Source organism: Perca fluviatilis, chromosome 7 (genome assembly GCF_010015445.1).
Source record: "Perca fluviatilis chromosome 7, GENO_Pfluv_1.0, whole genome shotgun sequence".
Lineage (NCBI taxonomy): Eukaryota > Metazoa > Chordata > Actinopteri > Perciformes > Percidae > Perca > Perca fluviatilis.
The window spans coordinates 29,134,437-29,157,309 of record NC_053118.1 but is presented as its reverse complement, the minus strand read 5'-3'; the positions used below and the strand labels follow the sequence as shown (position 1 = coordinate 29,157,309).

The 22,873-nt window shown below is 39.2% G+C and overlaps 2 protein-coding genes across 5 annotated transcripts in view; one reads left to right on the top strand and one right to left on the bottom strand.

The window, feature by feature from the left end:
* Positions 1-1,604: 1,604 nt before the first annotated feature.
* Positions 1,605-4,794, top strand: LOC120561977 (tetraspanin-13-like). The gene is made up of 6 exons (XM_039805347.1): positions 1,605-1,787; positions 3,531-3,698; positions 3,892-3,972; positions 4,214-4,327; positions 4,434-4,547; positions 4,681-4,794. The coding sequence occupies exons 1-6, from the start codon at positions 1,725-1,727 to the stop codon at positions 4,753-4,755; spliced, it is 615 nt and encodes a 204-aa protein (XP_039661281.1). The 5' UTR covers positions 1,605-1,724; the 3' UTR covers positions 4,756-4,794.
* Positions 4,795-10,684: 5,890 nt separating this feature from the next.
* bag6 (BCL2 associated athanogene 6) overlaps positions 10,685-22,873 on the bottom strand; it is a 16,317-nt gene continuing 4,128 nt past the window's right edge. The window contains exons 7-24 of one of the 4 annotated variants that reach the window (XM_039805342.1): positions 22,626-22,758; positions 21,643-21,843; positions 21,350-21,560; positions 20,974-21,024; positions 20,378-20,730; positions 20,221-20,293; positions 19,761-20,092; positions 17,579-17,837; positions 17,261-17,430; positions 16,974-17,027; positions 16,564-16,672; positions 16,191-16,315; positions 15,119-15,253; positions 14,725-14,781; positions 14,391-14,615; positions 12,293-12,400; positions 12,057-12,203; positions 10,685-10,869 (exon numbers count right to left, since the gene is read on the bottom strand). In XM_039805342.1, the coding sequence (XP_039661276.1) occupies positions 10,774-10,869; positions 12,057-12,203; positions 12,293-12,400; positions 14,391-14,615; positions 14,725-14,781; positions 15,119-15,253; positions 16,191-16,315; positions 16,564-16,672; positions 16,974-17,027; positions 17,261-17,430; positions 17,579-17,837; positions 19,761-20,092; positions 20,221-20,293; positions 20,378-20,730; positions 20,974-21,024; positions 21,350-21,560; positions 21,643-21,843; positions 22,626-22,758 (2,839 nt within the window). In that variant the 3' untranslated portion in view covers positions 10,685-10,773. The remainder of the gene's footprint in view (positions 10,870-12,056; positions 12,204-12,292; positions 12,401-14,390; positions 14,616-14,724; positions 14,782-15,118; positions 15,254-16,190; positions 16,316-16,563; positions 16,673-16,973; positions 17,028-17,260; positions 17,431-17,578; positions 17,838-19,760; positions 20,093-20,220; positions 20,294-20,377; positions 20,731-20,973; positions 21,025-21,349; positions 21,561-21,642; positions 21,844-22,625; positions 22,759-22,873) is intronic. The other 3 variants (XM_039805341.1, XM_039805343.1, XM_039805344.1) reach the window with 3 other exon arrangements.

Sequence of the window (22,873 nt, the reverse complement as noted above, 5' to 3'; positions counted from 1 at the left end):
GACAGAAAACACAACCTACTATATTAGTCCCATTGAGTAACATAGGGCTTTCCCTCATTAATGTAAATCACTTGCTGTTCTGTCCTCTGCTGACTCATGATCGCCCTGGACTCGGTTCTCCAAATGCTATCTGATCTTTTATCTGAAAGTCAAAAGCAAAAGATTAGTGAAGATGATCCCACTGAAAGAGATGATGGAGTGAGAGACGTGACATGCTATATTAATATGATTCATAGATCAATGGACAGATTCGACCTTTTTGAGCTAATAAGATGTAACACTGTTTGTCCAGTAGATGGCGGTCTAAATCTCTATTTACAGACTACATATGCTTCCACTTAGTTAATTCGGTACTAAAACCAATGCAGTCTAATACAACTGTCCTGCAATACATCCAACCTTCATGAAGGTTTTAACTAGAGAAGTGTTGATTCAACTTAATGATGATTTTGGAGGATGCAGTTTGTGGTGCTGATGAATTGTATTGTCTTACACTAACCGATGTTTCCAATATTGTGTCCACCCCATTTATATCAACAAGGGCTAGGCTAAATAACAGAAACACCTCTCTCTATTAGGCTATTATCATCTCAAAATTATTATTAATATAATACCCAACATGTAATACCACAATACACTCTAATATGCCAATGTGTGTAGCTAGATGAAAATATAAAACAAAACAGAAACAGTCTTAATAATACACTAAATAATAAGACGTTTGTGTAAACAATTATAGTTAATAAATAAAATAGAAATAAATAGGTTAAATATTAGGTAAATGGCTCAATTATCGGTACAATATTAACAGCAAAACATAAATTAGGTTATAGGCTGTGCTCAATGGTGTTTTAAGCCCCCACCGTCTCCTTCCAGGCAGCGCTGCGACCGTTGACTTCAAGGCACCTAACCCAACCATAACCATAACCATAACCATAACCATAACCATAACCATAACCATAACCATCGCCAGCCTAATCCTAGTGCCTTCCAGGCAGCGCTGCCTGGAAGAAGACGTTGGGGCCTTAAAACACCCATAAACATAGGCTGTTGCACACAACGACACATTGCAGCCAATTATGTTTTGACTCAAACGTTTCTTCTTCTTATTAATTATCCGTGTTTCCCCATCTCAATTTTATAAATTAAAGTTCAGGTAAAATGATGCGTCTATTAGTGTCCATTTGTAGCCACAAGGTGGAGCTATAGAGTTTAATCAATGTGTGAAGAATGATTTCTTTCATTGAGAAATCTATCTGTAATTCTTAAAGTGGGGTAAACACAAACTCTTTGAAATGCATTTAAACGAATGTGAACTATAGCTATTCAGTTGTGTTGTGAAATGATGCAATATCCAATTAAACATATCTTTAGGCTATAAAACGTGAAGTGAAGCAGTGTATAGGATCAAAATGAAGAAGAGATCTTCAGTAACCTTTTACCTACAGTGACGCAATGATCTGGGTTAATTAGTATCTGACAAGATTAAAGTATAGGCTAATTATCTGCATGAAGACGTGGCTCATTTCATTCGTAATAAAGACGCCTGACCATTGAAAAGAAAGCTAATTGTGACTCATTTGTTGTAAAGACAACCGACCAATCAGCGAGCAGTATCTGTTCAGGAAACGCTGCCTGGTTTCCACCTGCAGACAAGAAGCCCAGAGACTGACCCAGTCTCATCTAAAAAGCTAGAAGAAGGACTGGAGCGGCGAGCAGCAGCGATGGTTTGCGGCGGATTCATTTGCACCAAGAACGCACTCTGCGCTCTCAATATAGTCTATGTTGTAAGTATGACTTTACTGCTGTTATACCGATGGGAATTAACCGAAACAACTGCTTTAAAAAGGCAACAGGTGTCCATGCTTTCATCGCGACGTGTGCTGTATACCTGTTAGTTCAATACGAAACGAGATGAAAATGTTTGGGTTGTTTTCTGAGCCGCTTTCCTGGTTGTGGACTCAGGCAGGTGTTGGTGGTAAATGATTAGGCTCAGTTCATGGCCAGGGTTGGTGATTTTGGTGGCTTTACTCCGAGATAAGGAAAAGTAGCTACTACTTTGTCTGCCAAGGGAGCATCTCCTTCATAAATCCAGAACAGCAAACTGAACAGTTTCAGAACTTTCCAACTTAAGTGGAAACTTCTATAGATCCATGAACAACCTCTGTAATCAAAAAGCACAACATACTGCCCATCTCTCTTTATTATACCGGTTATTAATTTATTGTAGGCCTATTTCTAATTATGTAGGCCTACTTTACTTACAGTCAGTCTGGAGTTGCTGTATGTGCGGATGCTTGTCTGTCATCCCCTGATGTGCATACTTCAATTAAGTATATCAAATAAAAATCTAACTTTCAGGTATTCATTTTAATAAACAAATCCAGTTGCCTTTGACTTGGCTCTAAATTACATTTCCAGTCACCTGGATGACCTTATACAACTACGTTTTAGAAAAGTTGTCAGCCAACCAAAACACCTGAGATTGATTAGAGAAGCAAGGGTTAGTCGATTGATCGATGAGTCAATTGACAGAAAATTCATCTGCAAACTATTTTAAAAAAATTGGATAATAGTTTTTAAGCAAAAATGCCAAACGTGTGCGTTCCAGCTTCTAAACAAAGCAGATTTGATACTTTTCTTTGTCATATACGATGGTTAACTGAATATTTTTGGGTTGTGGATTGTTAGGAAGACTAAACAAGACATTTGAAGACATCAAATTTGGTCTTACAATTGTAACGGGCATTTTTCACAATTTTCCCACATTTTTGAGACAATTGAGAACATACTCTAGATGGAGAAACCGCTCTCCTGTCTACTTATCAACTTTGGGATTTTGTCAAAACTTATTTGAACACCAATAACCTTTTTTTATTTTAATTTAATCAAAGTCCTATATTAGGTTTGGTTTCAGAAGTGGTGGGGACACAATGAAGTGGGAGGTTCTTCAACAACATAAGGGCCATACATCTATCTACAAATTAGTTATTGGAATTTCCATAAGAGTAGTCTAGGAAAAAAATAGAAATGTTATGTAAATCTCTTTAATGTTATTGCTGCAGTAACCCTACTTGTAATCATGCTCAGTTTCCTTGGCACATTACATTTGAGATAAGTCTGTATTTGCATCTTCACAACAGAGTACTGTCCTTTGCTGTCATGTTTTTGATCACTTTGTTGTACAGTTGTACATCAATCTATAAAAATGTGGATTTCATATATATTTTTTTCTTTTTTTTTTTTTATAAAAACAAAAAATGCAGTGAAAAAGAAGTGAAGCCTGGAAATGGAGCCTCGCAGTTTTAGGGGGGGGGGAGAAACTGTTAATGTTGGGATTGAAACCGGCAGTTTAAGCTTTATAAACTCTGGAGACTGTTTTGCAAAAGCAACCGGTCGGGTTTAGTCTGGGCGGCAGCTGGTACACAGCACTTCCTGACACACTGTTGCTTGTTAAGGGAGTAGAGACTTCCTTAGAACGCTGATTGTACTTCCTCCTCATCTCATGCAAACATTTTCTTCCTCCACAGTTGGTGGGTCTGCTGCTAATCGGAGTGGCAGGCTGGGGGAAATGGTTGGACTTGGTCTCCAGCATCAGGGTGGTGGCAGGGGTCATCGGCGTGGGCGTCTTCCTGTTTGTGGTTGCCTTTGTGGGGCTGTGCGGCGCCCTGAAGCACCATCAGGTCCTGCTCTTCTTCGTATCCTTTGGTTTGTTTTGTAGGAGCACAGGGGCCTCCCACCTTCTGATAGTAGTTTTATGAAAAGTCAGTAATGCCACAGCTCTTGGAGGATTTCATTCCTCTGTTAATGGTTCTTGTGAAGCAGAAACACCGTGAAATGTCACGTTTTCATGATTTTTAATCAGATGTAAACTTCCTTGACCTGCTCCAGTACATGATAATCCTGTTCATAGTGTTTGTCGTGCAGTTTTCGGTGTCCTGTGCTTGTCTGGCACTGAATAAAGAGCAACAGGTATGTTCATTTTGTCTGCACACATTTCAGTAATAAAGTTATTTAGCCTAAATACTCTAATTTACCTCAGATAAACATGAATACTCTCACATTTGTTTAACGATCCTAATGGTGTAGATTTTCACACACTACCATATTTGCAAAATATCTTGAGTTATTCAGGTTAATCCTTCTGCCTTGTCTTATGCTTTACAAATAAATAAATATAAAATCAACAAGGCTGTGCGGTTTTCATTTACAGAACCACCTGCTGGAGGTTGGATGGAACAAATCCGAGGCCACTCAAAGGGACCTTGAGAAAACACTCGACTGTTGTGGCTTCTTTCATGTTCCAGTCAATGGCACATGTCCAGCTGTAAGTTCATCATCTGGAATATTCTTTTTCCTTTTTGAGATGCAACTTGATTTACATAATCCTGCCTGATTTTATTTTTTTAATATTTCTCCCTTATTTCCTCTAGAGATGCTTTCACTCTCCAGTGACTTGTAACACATGCTCAGAGAGCATCCAGCAGTATGCTGGAGGTGTGCTACGGTTTGTTGGTGGTATCGGACTCTTCTTCAGCTTCACAGAGGTCAGTCAAATGTCGTCATAGCAACGAAGGATTTAGTGGGTGCTGATGTAGACATTTAGACAGATGAAGTGATGAAGTTTATTGTAACTTTAGAAAAACTTGACACGTTCTGCTCATTTATCTTTCCTTTCAGATCCTCGGAGTTTGGCTCGCCCACAGATACAGAAATATCAAAGATCCTCGAACAAATCCTGGAGCCTTTCTATAACCACTCAGAATTTAATAAACCCCCAAAATTGCACTGCTGTATAATTGTTTTTTCCCTTTTTTGTAGATTACATTTGTAAGATTTAAAGTGAGTCTTCAACTTGAGTGACAACGAAAGGATAACGATGGCATGTAACAGTAACGCAAGTAGAGACAAGCCATAACGAGTCTTTAGCTACACAGCATCTATCCAAAGATTGCTGACAGCTAACACTAGCCACTGGTCATACCAGACCAAGTAAGGCTGCAACTGCAAAACCTCTGAGTGTGTTGAACTGGGCAAAGTTGGGTTTTATTGCTTATCAATTCAACAGTTTGCTTTAATTGCTGCTCAATGACCTTCATTGTAATGATACAACTTTTCTTGCTGTGAATATTGCCTTTCTTTAAAGGAGTAGTTTAACATTTAGGGAAATCGGTATGTTCACTTTCTTGCTGAGAGTCAGAGGAGACGTTTGATACCGTGGTCATGTCTGAAATGTAAATATGAAGCTACAAACAAAGACAGGAAGCTGGGGTAAACGGCTAGACTGGCTCTGTCCAAAGGTAACAAAATCCACCTGCCGCCACCTCTGAAGCTCACTAATTAGCATCTTGTTTGTTTTTAATCCACACAAAAAACTATTCTCGGCAAGAAAGCAAATTAACGTAATTCCCAAAATATCAAACTATTCCTTTAAGTGAAACCTGATGGCATGTATGGACTCTTTCATTCTAATCTGTCTCAAAGAGATAGACGATAACAGCAGCTGTGTATGCTCACCATACACACACACCTTTATGCAAATAAACCACAGGTTAGCACTGTGTTTTGCAGACAGTGGATTTGGGTGTAGGGTGTCCTTAACAGCAGGAAAAGATCAAATTAAAGTCCCACCAGTTGCTCCTTGATGGACATACTGTTATGAAACCAGGTTTGTTTTGGTTTTATGTATTTATTGCTTTTTTTGTTTCCTGTTCTAAACACATCTGAACATTATTAATTCATACTAATGTTTCGTAATATTTAATGTCTTTTTTTTTTTTTTTTTTTTTTTCCTTCATTGTCTAAAATAAACATGCAGAGTTGCAGCACATGTACAGAAAATGTATTTATGCTTTGCTTGTCAGATGTAGTGCTGATAGAGAGCCATGTTTTCACTGAGGTGTAGGTAACTTGGTGCCACATGACTCACTCACATTCCTCAGCCCAAACAGGATGCCAACCAGGAACTGCACTCTTTACACTTTAGATTCCTCTGAACGTCATAACAAACCCCTCAAGCGGTCCAACCTGTTCACCAAGGTGACTGGGAACTCCGCTGCTGCTAAGTCAGCTTGTAAAACAGTCATTGTGTGCACACCATATAATTAACTGCATTCTATATTTAGAGATATATATTCTTTGTAAACTGATCACTTTGTACTAGCATGCATTGGCAGGGTAGAGCAAATTGCATTGACCTATTAAGTCACTGATACAATATTTAAAAATGCTTATAGTTGTCTGGGAAAAACTACAGAAGCCAAGATTGGCCGTGTGTTAATTATCTCCCCTCAAGAAAACCTTTTTTTTCCTCTTAATTATGTTTATCAGAGATCAGGAGTAGCCTGCTGGACAGTAACACATCTGCTTTAAGTTGACCACTCTGTCAGCCTATGCCTTACAATAATTAGCCATAATGTAGGCTCAGTACCCTCGTATCACATCACTAGGGAGAACATTCTTACAACAAAAGGCAAAAGTTTAGAATAAGTTATGGTTTGCTTTGAAACTCCCAAAACCTTCCCACAGAGCAGTATGTGTATGTCATGGTCCACTCCTATGAATTAATCCGTCAGTTTCTCCGTGAAAGAGGCTGCCCTGAGAGTGAACAGCGACCTCACAGCTGTGGCATTTCAGAGTCGGCTGAGCTGTTGAAAGGACAGGACTGCTTTTACCGAACCAGAACTTGTCCAAATGTATACACTGTGCAGAAAACACATTGGCAAACTAATGTTAGTTGAGTGTCTGGCCGTGCAGGGAATAAAATAAAAACAAATAACAGTATTTTAAAGATTAGAAGAAGAAAGTGTAGCCCATTTAGCTCTTATTCTTAAAACAATATTTTACAATGGCTTTGGCCCACAACTTTTCAAAGCGTAGAGATCACTGAATCAACGCAACACGTTAATCATTTTTTTCTTTTACTTTAACAGCTCTGCTGAGCAGCAGTGTAACATTGTTAAATGTTCATTTTTAATTATGTAGCTGCCATTCATCTCAGATTAAGGCAGTAGTAGAAAGAGTGGAAAAGGAATTATTTCATAATTTATTTAGTGTCTCTTATGGTTGATGGGGAGCATTTGAGTGAAGGGTTTTAAAATTCCAAACTGAGCCAAAATATTTGTTAAAAAAAGAAAAACAAAAGAACCTGTAGGCCTAATACAATTCTGGGCAAGAAAAGCTTGGAAGTACTTCCAGGGTCAAAGGTCATTTGGGAAGCAGCATAAAGGAAGCACATGGTGAGGTTTAAAGTAAAGTAAACTTTTGTTTGTAAATCATGAAATTAATTATAGAAACTGATGATCAAGACATTTAACACAAAAAAGGCTGTTTAATTTGCACATGCCCCTGCTGACCCTTACAGCTGTTATTTTTTGATTTGATACGGCAGGAGCAACAATTAATATTGTAATTAAATAAGCACATTGTGGATGAAAAGGTTAAAGCTGGTTGTTGGCATGTAAAATGTAGAGTTTGACAGGGTGTTTTCTCAACTAGAAATGCTCTTTGAGTCAACTGAAGTCACATCTTAAGAAAATACATTTCCATTCCCTGTGTCTTCTATCTCCCTCTTTTTGTGTTGCATCAAACTTATTTTTTGTCTCTTTGCCATATTTGTTTAGAAAATATAGCAATCTCTTGTCAGAACACTCAACATTTTGCCTCTCAGCTGAAAGCTTCAAAGCATGCAATCTAACTGTATAAATCAGCTTTTCTTCTGAGGCTGTTTTTGGATAGTGTCTGAAGCATGTCCAGCTTTTATCACATTGTCTGCTGGATCTTTACTGGCTGGGGCAGAATTATATTTATATATCTTTTCTGATTTTGAAGACAATACTGCACATCATATTGGCTAAAACTTCTACAAAGCTCTTGAGTTCTTTATATATACACAGCAAGTCTCTGTCCCTGATCAAGCTGTCTGACATTGTCAGCTTGGCTATTTTACAAAGAGACATTTTCCCTCTTAACTTCTCAGATGGATTCAACAGTTTGACACACAGTGGACTGATCCTGCATTTCCATTTTTCAAACTTTCAGCACCAAATGATGAGTGCTCTGAGTAGATGAGATGTTTCTTTCTGAAAGAATGAGGTGAAGCAAAGGCAGCAGGACGATCAAGGTTAGTCAACATAAACTCATCAGCTCAAAAGAACGGGAGAATTTGCTCCACAATGAGCACGTAAAAACGAGCATTCTTGCATGTAATACAAAAATATTAAACTGAAGTCATAGTATAGTATGTCATAAAAAGTCATTAAAAAGTAATAGTTTAGTATGACGAAAAAAGTCATAGTATACAGTAGTATGTCATAAAAAGTCATAAAACTTAATAGTATAGTATGTCTAAAAGTCAAAGGTCATAGTATGTCATAAAAAGAATCATAGTATAGTATGTTATACAAAGTCATAAAAAGTCATAGTATAGTATGTCATAAAAAAATCATAGTATAGTATGTTATACAAAGTCAAAAAAAGTCATAGTATAGTATGTCATAAAATGTGAAAGTCATAGTATAGTATGTTGAAAAAAGTCATAGTATAGTATGTCATAAAATGTGAAAGTCATAGTATAGTATGTTGAAAAAAGTCATAGTATAGTATGTCATAAAAACTCATAAAGTCGTCAAAAAAAGTAATCGAATAGTATGTCGCTAAAAGTCGTCAAAAAAGACATAGTATAGTATGTCATAAAAAAGTCATAGTATAGTATGTCATAAAGTCATGTGTCATAGAAATGTCATAAGAATGTCAAAGTATAGTATGTCGAAAATGTCATAGTATGGCATAGAAAGGTCATCGTATAATATGTCACTAAAATGTCATAAAAAAAGTCATACTATATTATGTCATGTATAAATGTCATATAAAAGTCATTAGTATGTCATAAAAAGTAATACAAAAAGTCGTAGTGTGTCATAAAAAAATCATAAAAGTGTCATAAAAAGTCATAGTTTAATATGTCATTAAAAAGTCATAGTATAGTATGTCCAGAAAAGTTTAGTATAAAATGTCCAAAAAGTCATAGTTTCTCATATTTATCCTAGTATAGTATGTCACAAAAGTCATAAAATGTCATAGTATAGTATGTCATAAAAATGGCATAAAAAGTCATTGTATAATATGTCATAAAAATGTACAAGTATATTATGTTCAAAAAGGTTTTCGTATAGAATGTCAAAAAAATCATTAAAAAAATCATAGTGTCATAGAAAACGTCATAAAAGTGTCATAAAAAAGTCAGTTTGTCATAAAAAGTCATAGATAGTATGTCATTGAGTCAAAAAAGTCCTAGTATGTCATATGTCATAAATGTGTCATAAAAAGTCATAGTTTTTCATAAACAAAATCATAGTATGTAGAAAAAAAGTCCTAAAAAAGTCATAGTATGTCATAAAAGTCATTCAAAGTCATAGCATAGTATGTCATAAAAATGTGGGAAAAAAATGTGATTAAAAAAGTCAGATAGTATGTCGAAAAAAGTAATATAAAAATGATAGTAATGTCATAAAAAGTCCTAATAAAGTCATAGTATGGTACGTATAAAAAGTCAGTTATATATACATTTATCATAAATGGAGATGATTCTTCATATTTGAAATGTATTCAGTACAGCTCAAGATATTTTCCAAATTTAATATAAACACAAAACATTATTTGGTTAATAAAGAGTTGTAACATCAACTTAGTAGTGTTCTCTGGTGGAGACACTATGTAAGCGCAATTATTATTTCTGAAAAAATGTACAAGGAGCCCATATCCTGTATTTTATTAGCAAATAAAATCAATCAACAGTGCTTCTACATTATGACATACATGTTTGGCACTTTTGCAGCAGTGGAAAGTAACTAAGTACATCTACTTAAGTACAATTGAGGTACACGTTGTTACTTTATACTTCACTACATTTTGGTGGGAAATATTGTACTTTTTACTCCAGTACACATTTGCTATTTTTAGTTACTTTGCAGGTTCAGATTAATATAAAACAGTATCAACAAATTCATACTTATATATTAAAATATCCAGCAGTGTACTAAAATTAGTCCCACATTTACCAGCTGCAACATTAAAGTGACAACACATGAATGTATGAAGTTATTCCAGTAAAAGGCATTATTCTGAAATGGGCCATTCTGCATTAATACTTTTTTGACAGTTATACGTCCACTTAAGTGAATTCAGAATAATTCTTCCACCACTGCATTTTTGTGCTGGGATAAGCTAATATCGGTTGATTATATTTTCCCCTTCTTCCATCCCTTCTCAAAGCAGATAATACAAACTCCAAATGAGGACTCTTGTATTGTATCAAGGTTTTTATTAAGCTTACTGTACATTCATGTACCAAACAGCATGTTTATACCATGAAAGTATATTCTTGAGCTCGAGTGTTGACATGAAGGTAAAGTCTACTAAATAATGAGAATTTAGGCTCCATATTAACAAAGCAAACACAAGGATATGAGGGCAAATAAAACGTACAGATATACACATGTATCCAAACAGAAGTAAAGTGACCTGATTTAGTCAAACAATTGTTTCATAGGGAACGTTCTTTCAGCAAGAGTTGGACCAAACTAAACAAAGAAATAAATAGGCACTGGGAAAAGGAGTCACATTAGCATGAGGCAATTAGCCAGGAGAGCTGCTAACTGCTTAGAAAGGCGCATGACAGTTGGGGTGAAGCGGCATTGAGTGTAGTTGAATGAAGATCCAAGAAATAAAGATGAAAACGGCAAGTGTTGCAGTTTTCTTATCAGTTGAACTTAATTATGAGTCTGATGAGAAGGCTCTGTGTGCGTTGGGGAACTGCTGAGCGTTGAATTCTGGGTCTTCCCTCACTCGTTTCTTGATGTCTGCTTTAACCTGAGGAAAAAGATATTATTAAAGTACACCATAGAAAATGACATGTCAAAAGTGTTAATATATAGTATGCCATAAAACATACCTGCAAACTCAGAAGGGCTGAAAAAGGTGACTGTTAAACAACGACTGGATGGGAAAAGGATATTTTACAACAACTTTGAATGCACCACGAGGCTGGCGAGGCTGTGTTGTTTTTCAGACAACAGCAGCAGAAGACTGTTGTTGGAATCCTCTCCAGTGAAATACAAACTTTTACACCGTTTAGCTGTCAGCATTTTAACCGTGGTTACTCCAGCTGCTAGCTAACGGTAGGCTAACGTTACCTGCTGCTGAGTATAATGTTAACTAGCGTCCCGTGCGGGGATGTTTCAGTTCCCTCCAACGTCCGTTTTCGGAGCATCAGAGAGAAGTGCAGGCATTTAAGTGGCACCTAAATGAGGCACTGAAATCCGCGTTGCTATTCGGTCCGGTAGATAACGGTCGTTAAGGCACCGGTGCCATATTTGCCCCGGGTCTCGGACACCCCCCCCCCAATAAAAACTCTTCGGATCTACACGATTCACGTGGATTACATTTTCCCCATTCTAAACGGCGATTTTCGCCGAAAAGCGACTAGTTTGCAGGTATGCATAAAAAAGTAATAACAGTGTGTCAAAAAGTAATGTAAAAACAAAAGTATAGTGCCATTAAAAGAAATCAAACATTTCATAATCTAGTAAATGAGTCATAGTGCAAAAAAGTCATAAATCAATTATTCTGCCTAGAACTGCAGATGTTTGAAAATTGATGTCAAAATAAGCTGCTATTTTTTTTTTTTGTCAATCAAGTCATCAACTAATGTTTCAGCTCTATCATCTCATCTACTATTATGAAAAGAAAGATGAACTAATAGTATTTTAGTGTTCTCATAGTAGTTTAAAGGTCATCACTTTTAAACACTTCGTTCAGATAAATTTGTTAATACAGACTTGTTTATAACCAAAGGTGTTCTTAACATTCTATTACCATCTTTTAACGCACAAGGTTACACTGCTGGACATATCCAGTGTAAACTTGTACGTTAAAAGATGGGGAGAAAATGTTATGCTAACCAATACGAATCACGGCTAAAACTATGAAAGCTAGAGAATCAGACCGCGGTCAGTGTGTCCCTGGTGTGTTCTATTGAACATGCAAGACTTCATTACCTGTTCTGCATAGGCTTCCTTCAGCTCCTGGGTCTCCAGATCGTCTTGTAACCGCTCAGCGGAAGTGATGGGCTTCACGCCCGCTGTCCTGGCTGCTTGACTCACCGCATCAGAGAGGGAGAGGAGGCTTCCACCACCCAGTCCCGTCTAAAAACACAAACACACAGACACCTTAAAGAAGGCAAGGACAAGTAACAATCGTACATAATGAGTAAAGTTACAACTGATCGGATTACCTTCCTGCGTTTAGCTGGCATGCCTTGCAAATAAGCGTCAGACAGCGGGGGCTGAGCCTTCATCTTCCTCTGGGTCATCATATCACACCTGATGATGGGCACCCATTCCTACAACACATACAGTCAATAAATAGGGAAGAGAGAGATTGGAGTCTTTATCTTCTAAAGGAAAGTTTCACATTTTCAAGTTCGTCTTAAAATGAATACTCAAAAGCACTCAAAACCTCTTCGTTACTGTTCCCCCATTGCATCAGCTCAGCAGGGAAACAAGAAACTTTAAAAATACCCACTTGATTGGACTGACGTTTAAAATGCTTTTTTTGCACGGAACAATGACTGTAGAGTTTGTTCCATCTCTCCTACACTGGAATTGTTTTTAGGTGGGGATCTTGACGTCCAGTATGGACACAATTGCAACAACCACAAACTAGGGGTGGGGGAACAAAATCGATACAGCATAGTATCGCAATATTTTCCGTGGCAATACTGTATCGATACACAGACGCCAAGTATCGATCTTTTATGATATATGTGTTGGTCAGTCTGTCTGCTTGACAATCCCATTTTGCAGCAATAAAACTGAAGTGAGATGAACAAACAGAGAAATGTATCTTTTTAGATAAAACGGATGTTGACAAAGTTTCCTTTTGGGGACATAATTTAAAATTGGGAAAAATTTGAAGTTGGAAAAAAGGTAATGAATTGCAATATAATCGCAGAATATTGCAATATGTTTAAAATCGCAATAATATTGTATTGTGACATAGGTATCGTGATGATATTGTATCGTAAGGCCTCTGGTGATTCCCACCCCTACCACAAACCTACCAATGGAAATGTGAGCATTGCTTTAAGACAGACTTGCAAAACCTTTGAAACCATCCACTAAAAGTACTAGTGACAAGACCATAAAATCAAATGTGTCTTTCCAAAGACAATGTCCCTATTACTCTGGATAGTCCACAGACATCCGTTTCAACAGTTTTCAGTGGAACTATTCCTTACTAGGGCTGGGCGATAAATCGATTTTATCGATTAACTCGAATGTGTAGTTAACGTGGATTTGTTTAAATGAAAAATCTATTTTCTCCTTAACATCCGCCGACGCTCCCCTCTGGGCTCCTGTAGCTCCGAACGGACTCAGCCCTCCCCCCGCGCGTTTGCCATAGAGATACACAAACAACATGGCAGCGACAGGGACTAACATAAATTATTTTCTTAACCAGTCGTTTCATTACTTATCTGTAATCTCCGCCGAAATGACCGGCCGCTCGCGGTGCTCTGTCCCCGGCTGAGAGTCACCTATTCTCGGATAACTGAACCACCAGCTAGCGTTGACCTGAAGGAGAACCATGCGGGGCACCAGAGGCGGTGTTGAGGAACTCTGTTGCGGCTCAACACATCTACTAAATGCCGCTGATACAACCGAGCTGTGACGGAGGTCTGTAGCGGCTTAAACAACTAGCAATCGCCGCTCTGTAGCACGGAGCTCCTCTTCGACGTTTGTTTTTATCGCTACGAAGGAGCTTGCTATAGGTATGCTACATTCAAGAGACCATGGGATGTTAACGTACGTTACTCAGCAACAGCTGAAAATAGGGGCAAGGTTGCGCAATAACGTTAAAATGATTTGAACTTTTAGCGAGGAACGAGAAGTGAATTACTTGTATGTGTGAAAACAGCTTTATCTCACGCATCCGTTTTGTTGTTGTTGAACATATAGTCCCCCCCCCAAAAAAAAACCTCAAACCAATTTATATTTCCACAAAATTGGCATGAATAATCATAATGGTATAGATACCCCATGTGTGTGCGTGTGTGTATGAGTCAAAACAAAATAAAACTTGTTTTGAACATTTTCTTTGTCATCTGCAGATTGATTTTAAGTAGAGGGAGAAAAAAATTGATTTAAATCTTAAATCGGATTTTTTTTGAAAAAAAATCGGGGATTTTATTTTTAGGCCATATTGCCCAGCCCTATTCCTTACAAATATAAAAAAAGTTGGGATTATTCAGTAATGAGGACACGACAAAAAGAGAATGTGCACAGCATGAAATTAAAAAGATAGATGTTAAAACAAACTGAGTGGGCTCTTACAGGTGGAACAGCAGCCGCCCAGGCCTCTGACTCTCGAGGAGACTCGTCACTCCCTCCCTCAGCTCCTGCTGCTGCCATGTCGCCACCTAATGGTGCCGCTCCTCCCGAGGCTCCCAGGTCTCCTGGCAACACCCTCGTTTCCCGTGAGGACGCCCTCGTGCTGTGTGACACCGACATGGCTTCCTCTGCTGTGGTGGCTGCAGCTGGTGAGAGGGTGTCCCCAATCTTTGGAAGTGAAGAACAATGAAATGAGGGAACTAAAAGGCAGAGCAGTACCTACAATTTCAAACTGAGTTCATCTATAAAAGGACATTAAAAGATACACCATGCTTACCGTTGTACTTTGTGCTCGTTCAGGCTCTTGTGTGCCAGTTGCAGAAGACTGATCTCTCTGTGAAACGGTGTCATTTAATATTTATTAGCCATTTTAGACGTGCCGTCCAAAGTAACAGGATATGTAGGCTAACAGCCATCAGACAAAAGGGACTTCTTTCTCTGCAGGTTACGTGTGCATTCTGTTCTGCAGAAAACTGATAGAGTTTTCAAATGTAAAATTCAGACAAAACTGAAACCTACAGTTAAGAAAACAAAATTTAGGAAATTTAAATTCTCAAGTATAACTGAGAGGCTATTTCCTCTAAAAGCAAACATGTGTCCATCCATATTCTGGGAAGAAGTCATAGATACGGAGCTGTAAATGTAAACACGGCATGTGGCTGGTCCGTTACCTGTGTGTGAACTATGTAGCTCTGGATCTGCTCCTGTGTGATGGGGATGTGCTCCAGAATCACCTGCAGCCTCATTGTCATCATGCTGGTCATCCAGTTGACCAGGCTGGGGCTAATGTCACTGGACATCCTCCGCTGGAACATGAGAACATTCAAGTTTTTCTTTTACAGGTACAACAGCTGTTTCTTCTGTATTCAGGGTTCCTAGACACATTTAAGCACTTTTCAAAACACTTTCAAGGTGCCTTTCCAAGCACCTTACAGCTGCGGTAAATGGCATATTTATATACAGTTCATGGATGCAGTGGTCACTTTATTAGGTAGTCTAGTACAATCCAATTAGAACTGTTCTGCCATAAAGTTAGCTTTGTGATGTTAATTCAATTATAGTTTTAGCTTTGAGGACATAGTGGCGCTGTTGTACTGGACTGCATTATATTGAGAGGTATAGAAACTGCCAATAACATTCCTCGCTTTAGATTGTTAAGACATTTAGTAACTTCGGTCTGGTTTTGTCTCATCTCACAAAAACATTTCAATGACAGTCACTGCTGCAATCTTTTTCTTGTAACTTTGCCCTTGTGTTCATTTTATGTCATCTTTACTGAGAATAATAAAGTTCAAACAAAAACTAAATGGAGGAAAAGGAGAAATAAACAGCAACAGTAAATAGTTATATGGTAAAGCCAGTATACCAAATTAAATGTGTTGTTTTTAGGCTAAATAGCAACTTTGTGATCAAAACAAAGCTTCACTTGCTGCAATGTTTGCAAGCTAGTCAGGAGAAATCATTTTAATGGTTTTCCTACCATATAAAATGCTCAATAATATCATGACTGAGCCTTGTTTGGCTCGTAATTTTTGGGAGGTTTATGTTCCAGAACGCTGGCATAAGGCATCGATTCCTACTGCAAGTAAACATGAGTTTGCATTTGCACAAAGCACTAAACTTGATATCCTTTGCCCGAACATGCCAAATTCAGTTTCATCTGGATTCTACTACCTACTGAATAGAGAGCAGACCTAAGCTGAAACAAGCAGTGAGCGTATAATTGAGAAATTGTATACTAACTATTCTGTGGTTGATGACTGCGGTGAGGGCTCTCTGGTCTCCTCTCAGGCAGTGCAGGTTGAGGGCAAGACACTCAAACAATGCCTGGTTGCACATCTGTAGCAGCTGGGGCCCAAATGAGTCATCTGGATGAGAAAAATATTGATATTAACGAATTAGCAAAAAATACAATACTACAAGTTCTACAGAGATAGCTGAAATTCTTTTTTTTAAGTTACTACTTCACAGCAGTTTTCCTGATAATCCAAGTGTAATTACCTCCAGTGCTGCAACCTACCTCTTAACACAAATAGAGGCTAAACTGGAACCAAAACATCCACATATAAACCATCACCGAGACCAATTGATTTATACTGTTCTTCTTAAAGTTTACCCGTGCAACGCAGAATGTGTGTGGCAATGTGCATCAGCTGCTGTCTGAAGAAGGACATGTTGGTCTGAGTGACATCAACACCCTCCAACACGGTGACTGAAGACTCTATCTGTGGGGGTTGAATAAAGAGGTGTCATCAATACATTTATAAAATACAAAAGGTGGCAACAGTTAGGTAAATCATACTTAAACTAAACTGCCTTCATAATTTCATGAAACATGTCTTAATATTGAATTAATTTTACTTAGTTAGTGGCATCTCAGTACTTTAAACCAAGGAATCAACCTTCCACAGTCTAAAAGTGAACTGATTCAACTGAAAAAATGTGAGTCGAGCAGCTCTTTATTTAATCATATACTGTTTTGTATTATTAGCGATACTAGAGGAGAAGTGGGCCTTGAGGACTTACAAAGCTCTCACTGATATACTCCTCCAGTTCATTGACAAGACTGTCAGCCGCAGCCTGGGGAATGGAAACAGAGGACATGAGGAAAAAACAGAGAATGACAGCACTTCGACAGAGGTCAGTTACACAACAGAATAAAAAAAAAAGACCAACCGTTAAACATGGGACTAATAATAAAAAAAGTAAATTAGCTCTATCTACTTTTAACTATGCTTGGGTATCAAAAGATTTGAAATAAACACGAACAATGTAAAGGAAAAACAATTCTCCAACTGGTGAGTGGTACTGACAGCAATGTTTTCATCGGTTGGCTCTCTGCCGTTGAGGTAGTTCTGGGTGAAGAACTGGGACAGTTGAGGCTGGATGCGGCCAAGGGGCTGGTGCTGGCCATGAAGCAGCATCACCAGGTCTGACATGGTGAATGTCTGGCACACCAACATCAGCAGCTCTCCAAAAAAACCTTGGAATCACAGTAAAAAAGTATTAAATGTGAAGTTACATAATGAAGAGGGGGGAAATCATCAGATCAAACTTGTTTCAGATATGCTTCTTGGTCAGCTGCTGTATTGACAGCATCATATACTTGACAGTTTTTTTTTTTTTTTTACCGGTAGGATCCTCAGGACTGATGAAGATGTTTGTTGCCTGGGACAGCCTCTGCATAAACTGAGCAATGCTCTCTGTGTCGTTCTGGGCCTGGCCCAGAGAGCCCATCATGGTGCTCAGCACGCCACGGACGATGCCTGTGAACAGCTCTGGGTTGAGGGCTTCGGCTCCAGCAGGAGGGTTGGGCATGGGGTTGGGCCCTGCAGCAGGAGCAGGAGTGGTACCAGAGGGAGGTGGTGGTGGAGAGAAGATGGGTTGTGCCTAGAAATGAAATGAAAACTAGGAGTGAGGCATTGTTAACAATACTTTGCTTTAATTGAAATGCAGTGGTTTCTTTAAATGGAAAGCACTATATCAGTCCCTCCAGAAAAACGTGATTATGCGATTGCATAATTCAATGCATAATCAGCCAAAGTCCGCATATTTATGCGGGGGCCGCATGTTTGCCGCATAAATTGCCGATTTCCACGCAAAATATGCGGGGCTGGCATGATTTCATAATCCCCACATTTTTGTTGCAAAAAAGTCACATATCTTAGCAGAAATTTGAACATTTTTGCATTTACTTCACACAACAGCAGCCATTTCCCCATATTGCCATGGGAACGTTATGAAGTGTCTTAATTACGCAACGTGTAACAGGGTGTTGGGGGAATCACTTTTTTCCCCCTCTTTTTCATCAAACCGCAATTTTTGCAAGTTCCCGCAATTTCATCGCATAAAAACGCATAAATATCTCGCATATTCCATCGCATTTTCTAAGAAAATGTGCCGCATAATCAAGGATTTTTGCCCGCAACAATCACAAAAAAACTTCTAGAAGGACTGCTATATAGATAAAACAAGAAACTCACTTTCTATTTTTTTTTTTTTTTTTTACTAGTGCCAACACGATGTTTATTAATATATAATAACCCTTTTTTCCCCCAACTCCATCTCTGTCCACCCGCTCCATCAGGAGCACATCGCGCATTGCCACTCCCGGACCAGATCCCACCGGAGTGTCCAATCCCACCGTAGTTCAACATCACGTCTCCTTAAGTCCTCTAATATTTCCTCATTTATGTCATCAACACATCCATGATTCATGGAAATGTTGTGTAAAACACAACAAGCCACAAAGAATGCTGCGACTTTTTGAGGACTGTACTGTAAAGTGCCTCCTGATCTATCCAAACACCTGAAGCGCATTTTCAGTAATATTTTTCTTTGTAATTATATATGGTTTTCAAAAATGTGAACTGCTGTAGATGAGAGAAGTGTATGGTCAAGCATTTGTCCCTAAAATAGCATCTAAATAACGCGCCACTGACTTTAGACCAGGTTTTTCCTGGTCAGTGGCGGAATTGTTTTCTGAAACTGCAAAATAGGACCACGTAACGTTTGCGTCAGAACACGCCTTCTCTTTTCGCTGAACCGCCCCCGGGAGCGCAAATACATTCCCTAATTTACCGACGTGCGTCTGTGGAGGGAAAAGTCCGCTGTGCGTCGGGTGCAAAATAGGAATGATACATGCGTCGGTGTACAAAGGCAATTGCGCTGAGTGCAAGATAGGGCCCTGGATGTTAAAAGCTGTCCAAATACAAGCAGTTTAATAAGAACTTAATAAAATACAGTCTGAAATTGGCAAAAGTACTTTTTTTAAATCAAAAACCGTCTCATCAAAGAATAAGTTAAGAGCGCAAATCTGATAAAGCATTCAATGCCAGCCTTTGGTAGTTGAAAGATCTTCAAAAGATGATTAATCCGTGAGACAAAATAACAAATAATAAAAACAGAGTACAATGTTGACAACAACTTGTTTCTCTGATTTCAGGTGATATGTATATTAGCACTGACTGCAGATTTATGAGACATTTTTAAGACTGCAGTATGTCCTGCTAAATTTTGAATAGAGTGCATTCTACTGTTTTTGTGAAATGAATACTTGTATTTATATCATTTATAGATCTGGCTCCATTTGAACACACTTCTAAAAAAAAAAATAATAATAATAATAAAAAAAAAAAATCTATTAAAACAATTTCCAAGAATCAAAATTTTAATTGACTTTTTTTACTGATGCGCTCCTTTCACATAATCTGTGTGCCGGTAACCTAGGACTACAGAATAATTTGCAAATTAAGGTGCAATTTACATGCAAAGTCTATGAAGTGCACTCAAGTCAAACATTCAAACACTGACCTGCTGCATGAATTCACTCACTCCCTGGATGAAGGCTGGGACACCAGATGTGGTGACAGTAATTGAAGGGGCCCCTAAAGGGCCCGCACCGGCACCACCTAGGAGAGAACCCAGGAGCTGGCTGAGGTCTGGGGGCATCTCCTGGGACTGGGGCTCAGCAGTGTTGGTCTCAGATTGGCTCGGTGGACTAGTAGCGTTTGCGGTAGGAGGAGGAGTTGGACCCGAATTGGAGAAAGAAAAGGAGGAGGAGGCTGAGGAGGTTTGAGAGGAGGAGGAAAAGGAGGAAGAGGAGGATGTGGATGTGGATGAGGAGGATGTGACTGTTTGACCAGCTGTAAAAAACAGATTGAAGTATCACTGATGTACAGCAATCCTTGACCAATTTTTCTATACATACATAATTACAGAAATATGCTGCTAATAAAGTCCAAATCTAAATTTAACAACTGGAAATGCTTACCCATTTGTCCAGGAAGCAAAAGCTGTCCAACCAGTCCACTAATCATCTGGTTGAGAGCAGCAGGGTTGAAAGCCTGTGGAGCAAGACTTTTCAATTAGCCTCAAATGTTGATAATCAGCCTCAAAAACAGGGACCAAATCAGAAACATTGTCCCCACCTGTCCTGGCTGCTGGCCCGGCATGGCAGCCCTCACATTGATGGTGGTTCCCCGAGTGCCGAAGGATGGAGGGGGCAAGTTGGATGCAAAGGGGGGTCGGGTGAACACGACCCTGGCCTGGGGCTGGGGGCCAGTATGGGGGGGAGGTGGGGGAGCAGTAGGGGTGGTGGTGGGTGTGTTGGGACCTGTGGTGGTAGTTGAAGAGTTGGCTGTGGAGCTGTAGCCAGGAGGGGTGGGCTGGGGTGGAACTGGTTGGCCAGTGGCAGTGGCGGTGGCGGCGCTAGTAGCTACGGCAGCAGCATATTGGCTGATCTGTTGCATGAGATTCCGCATAAAGTCAGGGGGTAGGGCACCTGAAGGGGGAAACAGAGAATTAGAATAACATGACAATAACATGACCTACTTCTGTTATCAGCAGAAAATGATTTTCAGGAGTTACAAAAAGGCTTAATTTCTGATCCCAACCACACTATACAGTATTCTATTGAACTGAAAGTTAGAAAAAAAAATAACCTGGAACTTTGAAGGGCTTTTACATTACTAGACTGTGTAATATAAAATGTAGCATGCCAAATGTACTATGAATTGGCCTTTACCTGGTTGTCCTGGCATTTGCTGTCCAGCGGCAGCAGGGTTTGCACCTGGTCCTGCACACACACACAAAAACACAAAAATAGTTTGAACTCCCTATACAATACTAAAGTAATTGTCTGCCAGTATAACTCTATTACAGAAGTATTCTTGCAATAACAGAGCCATCATTTAACAAAAACATCTTCTGAAATTTGAGCCTGTAAATCAGATAAGTTCAATTCTTCAGATCACTCTGATTGTAGCAGCAGTGCATTAAGGATGTGGTAGTGTGGTATGTGCGATCATTTAACGCCAACACACTGCTGCCCAGCGATATGACACACAAACAGCTTTGACGTTGTGGAGCATTCAATCAGTGGCGGGTAGGGGACAACACACCATCCGTGTTCATCTGCATCATGACCACCGGGACTGCCTGGTGGCTGATTCTGATGACACGGGGGCCAGCCTGTCCCGGTCCTGCCTGCTGATTGGGAGGGGAAGTCTGTGGGGGTGAGGTCTGTCCCTGACCTGCCTGCTCGAATTGGCTAGCCGACTGGGTGGGCGGAGCTTGTCCCTCAGTGCTGTTAGCAGCAGCACCCAGGTTCATCTGTCGGCGAAGATGCAAGGTCAGTCTAATGACATTAAAAGGTTCACATTAATAACTAAAATATGCTCACAAATGAACTTACTTGCACTGGGATGTGGTGGTGCACAGCTCCAGGCAGAGTGACTGGGGTGGTATAGTGGGAAAACGGCCGGACCACGTGCAGGTGGCGGGGCACAGGGCTCATGAGGTTTAATCGCAGGTCACTGAGGGCCACAAGGGCGTTACCCAGGAGACGGAGACACTCAAACGTCAGGATAAGAGTACGCTGGTCCTCTTCTCTCTCCTGAGGCATAAAAGAAACCATTGTGGGCAACTTCTTAAATGACAACTATATAATGCATGTTAAATACGCAGGGTGAAAAGGTTCAACATTTTGGGTAATATTGGCTTTTTCATTTTCTTGCTGAAAGTAAGATGAGACAATTGTTACCACTCTAAGTGTCTGTATGGTAAATATGAAGCTACCACCAGCAGCCAGCTAACTTAGCTTAGCACAAAGAATGGAAACAGAGGGGAAACTGCTAGCCTGGCTCTGACCAACGATAACAAAATTCACCTACAAGCACTTCTAAAGCTCACGATGGACACATATCTCTAACACGTTAATAACTACTAAAACTGAAGTGTGAAAACAATTATTGGCTGTTTAACAAGGGTTTCTATATTTTTTGGTCATGACCAGTTGCCAGGCAACAAGAAGAGAATCAAGGGAAGTTACTGTCCTGTAAAAGAATGTTGAACTTTTCCTCCCAAAATCTTGCTAACTGATGATTTATTCCACAACTCCTCTTGGAACAAAGAACATTTGTATGTTTAGACAGAAACATTGTATGAAATAAATCAGTTAGCAAGTGGTCAATTACTGCATTTTGAATAATCCCATTGATACAAAAATAATGACAATATTATAAGTTATTCCTGCCCCTGAACCCTTATGAATTTAACAATTTAGGATGTGATATTGGAAATGTTTAATATGGATATTCTGGCATCCTAATAAAAAGCATAGTTTCAGAAATATTCTAAGATCACCAGTTAATTATTATTTGACTGTTTGAATCATACTGTATTATTGTTGTATTCTGCTGTGGTGGCTGTCTCCAGGATGGTGTGAGCTCTCTGAATGAAGGGCTGCAGTCTCTCCTCCACCCTCCGCAGCTCAGACAACATCTCTGCCAACTCAGCTGGGCTGGGGTGACTAGGGCAAGAAAGGCAGAGCTGATTACAACTAAACAAAAAAACACAAAGCTGGTCAGTGGTTATGACAGTGACACAGAGATACAGCATCACTATGTATAAGGAGTTCAATAATA

What these genes read in the sequence shown, in the direction of transcription:
- LOC120561977 (XM_039805347.1), top strand. Translation starts at nt 1,725, where the DNA reads ATGGTTTGCGGCGGATTCATTTGCACCAAGAACGCACTCTGCGCTCTC. An exon ending in CTCTCAATATAGTCTATGTT is followed by an intron (nt 1,788 to 3,530) that starts GTAAGTATGACT and finishes CTTCCTCCACAG; the next exon opens with TTGGTGGGTCTGCTGCTAAT. An exon ending in TCTTCTTCAGCTTCACAGAG is followed by an intron (nt 4,548 to 4,680) that starts GTCAGTCAAATG and finishes CTTTCCTTTCAG; the next exon opens with ATCCTCGGAGTTTGGCTCGC.